The sequence below is a fragment of the Cyprinodon variegatus genome, unplaced genomic scaffold (assembly GCF_000732505.1).
Source record: "Cyprinodon variegatus isolate N-32 unplaced genomic scaffold, C_variegatus-1.0 Scaffold1837, whole genome shotgun sequence".
Classification (NCBI taxonomy): Eukaryota; Metazoa; Chordata; class Actinopteri; order Cyprinodontiformes; family Cyprinodontidae; genus Cyprinodon; species Cyprinodon variegatus.
Window position 1 is genome coordinate 5,461 of NW_015152290.1, and position 1,770 is coordinate 7,230.

The window sequence follows — 1,770 nt, forward strand, 5'->3', positions numbered from 1 at the left end:
GGAACCTGTTACAGACTAGGACGTGGGTCCGGGCCTACCTGGACGGTTTGGGGAAGGTTCTTCACCGACAGGTAGATCCAGATGCTGAGTTTCAGAGGAAGGATGTCCTGCCAGTGCGGTCGCTCCTGGTTCCTATGACAACAGGAGTCGACATGAATCCAAGCGGAACACGGGCGGGGCGCTGGTGATGATGTCACAGCCGTACCTGTCCACGCGGTCCAGTCCGATACCTCTGACCTCCTCGGCGGGTCTGGAGCTCATCTTCTTCTTCTTCTCCTTTTTCTTGCGCCCCAGCAGCTCATCCTGGAAAGAGAGCTCAGGTCACATGACACACAGCGAGCAGATGGGCTTCCTCGCCGCGCCGATCGCTGCCTCACCAGCTGTTTCTCCAGGTAGATGGACCAGATGATGGCGTAGTGTCCCACGGTGAGGATGAGGAAGAGCAGGAAGCCCAGCTCAGCGTTGCTCATCTTCCTCACGCGGCGGTAGTAGAAGACGGGCTGCCTCCAGTCCGGCAGGCCGTTCAGCAGGATGTCGTCGTACCTGTGGTTAAAAAATACCTGCTGATTCAGCAGAGGGACGCCCCACCCCCGCATCCACGGGTCCTACCTGCGCCGCCGCTCCTCGTCTTTCAGAACCTCATAGATGGCCACCAGCTGAAACCAAGACAAGGATTAGCTTCAGGGTCAGCCGGCGGGTTCTGGTTCTGGGCGGGTGGCTCACCTGTCTGAACTGGGTCTCAGCGTTGGGGTCCTTGTTCTTGTCAGGATGCAGCGTCAGAGACAGCCGCCGGTACGCCTTCTTAATGTCTGCCGCCGCCGCGTCCTGGGGGACACAGGAGAGGGACAGGTGAGGAGGAGAACGTCTCCATCTGCTGAGGTTCCCCTGTTAGGGCTCCATTAGATCTGGACCAAACATCAGAACCCATCCACAGAACCAAGAGGAGCAGAACATGTGCTCCCATTCTAGGTCTGCTGGATCTATGCAGGCAGGTCAGAACAAGCTGAGAAGGTGTTCTCCCTCATCTACAGCGTTAAACTGTTAGTTCACAGAGGAACCTTAAAACACTGCATGCTAGAAGGAACCAGAGTGGGAACGGTTCTACAGCTGGAGATCTGGAGGGAGACAGGGATCCAAAAGGAACCTAACAAAACCCAGCAGGAACCAGCAGAACCCAGGAGGAACCAGCAGAACCCAGGAGGAACCAGCAGAACCCAGGAGGAACCAGCAGGAACCAAGTAGGAATCCAGGAGGAACCAACAGGAACCAGCAGGAACAACGAAAACCCAGCTGGAACCAGGAAGAACCAGCAGGAACCCAGGAGGAACCAACAGGAACAATGGGAACCAAGCAGGAACCAGCAGTAACCAGGAGGAACCATGAAAACCCAGCAGGAACCAGGAGGAACCAGCAGTAACCAGGAGGAACCATGAAAACCCAGCAGGAACCAGGAGGAACAAGCAGAAACCCAGGAGGAACTAGCAGGAACAATGAAAACCTGGCTGGAACCAGGAAGAACCAGCAGGAACCCAGGAGGAACCAACAGGAACAATGGGAACCCAGGAGGAACCATGAAAACCCAGCAGGAACCAGGAGGAACAAGCAGAAACCCAGGAGGAACTAGCAGGAACCAGCAGGAACAATGGGAACCAAGCAGGAAGCAGGAGGAACCATGAAAACCCAACAGGAACCCAGGAGGAACCAGCAGGAACCCAGGAGGAACCAACAGGAACAATGGGAACCAAGCAGGAAGCAGGAGGAACCATGAAA

General features: G+C 55.9%; 1 protein-coding gene across 1 annotated transcript in view; it reads right to left on the reverse strand.

Annotated features, from left to right (window-relative positions):
• dnajc1 (DnaJ heat shock protein family (Hsp40) member C1) overlaps positions 1 to 1,770 on the reverse strand; it is a 9,976-nt gene that overhangs the window by 5,325 nt on the left and 2,881 nt on the right. Inside the window, exons 2-6 of the mRNA XM_015404720.1 lie at positions 724 to 825; positions 610 to 656; positions 378 to 543; positions 206 to 303; positions 39 to 132 (exon numbers count right to left, since the gene is read on the reverse strand). Coding sequence (XP_015260206.1) covers positions 39 to 132; positions 206 to 303; positions 378 to 543; positions 610 to 656; positions 724 to 825 — 507 coding nt within the window. The remainder of the gene's footprint in view (positions 1 to 38; positions 133 to 205; positions 304 to 377; positions 544 to 609; positions 657 to 723; positions 826 to 1,770) is intronic.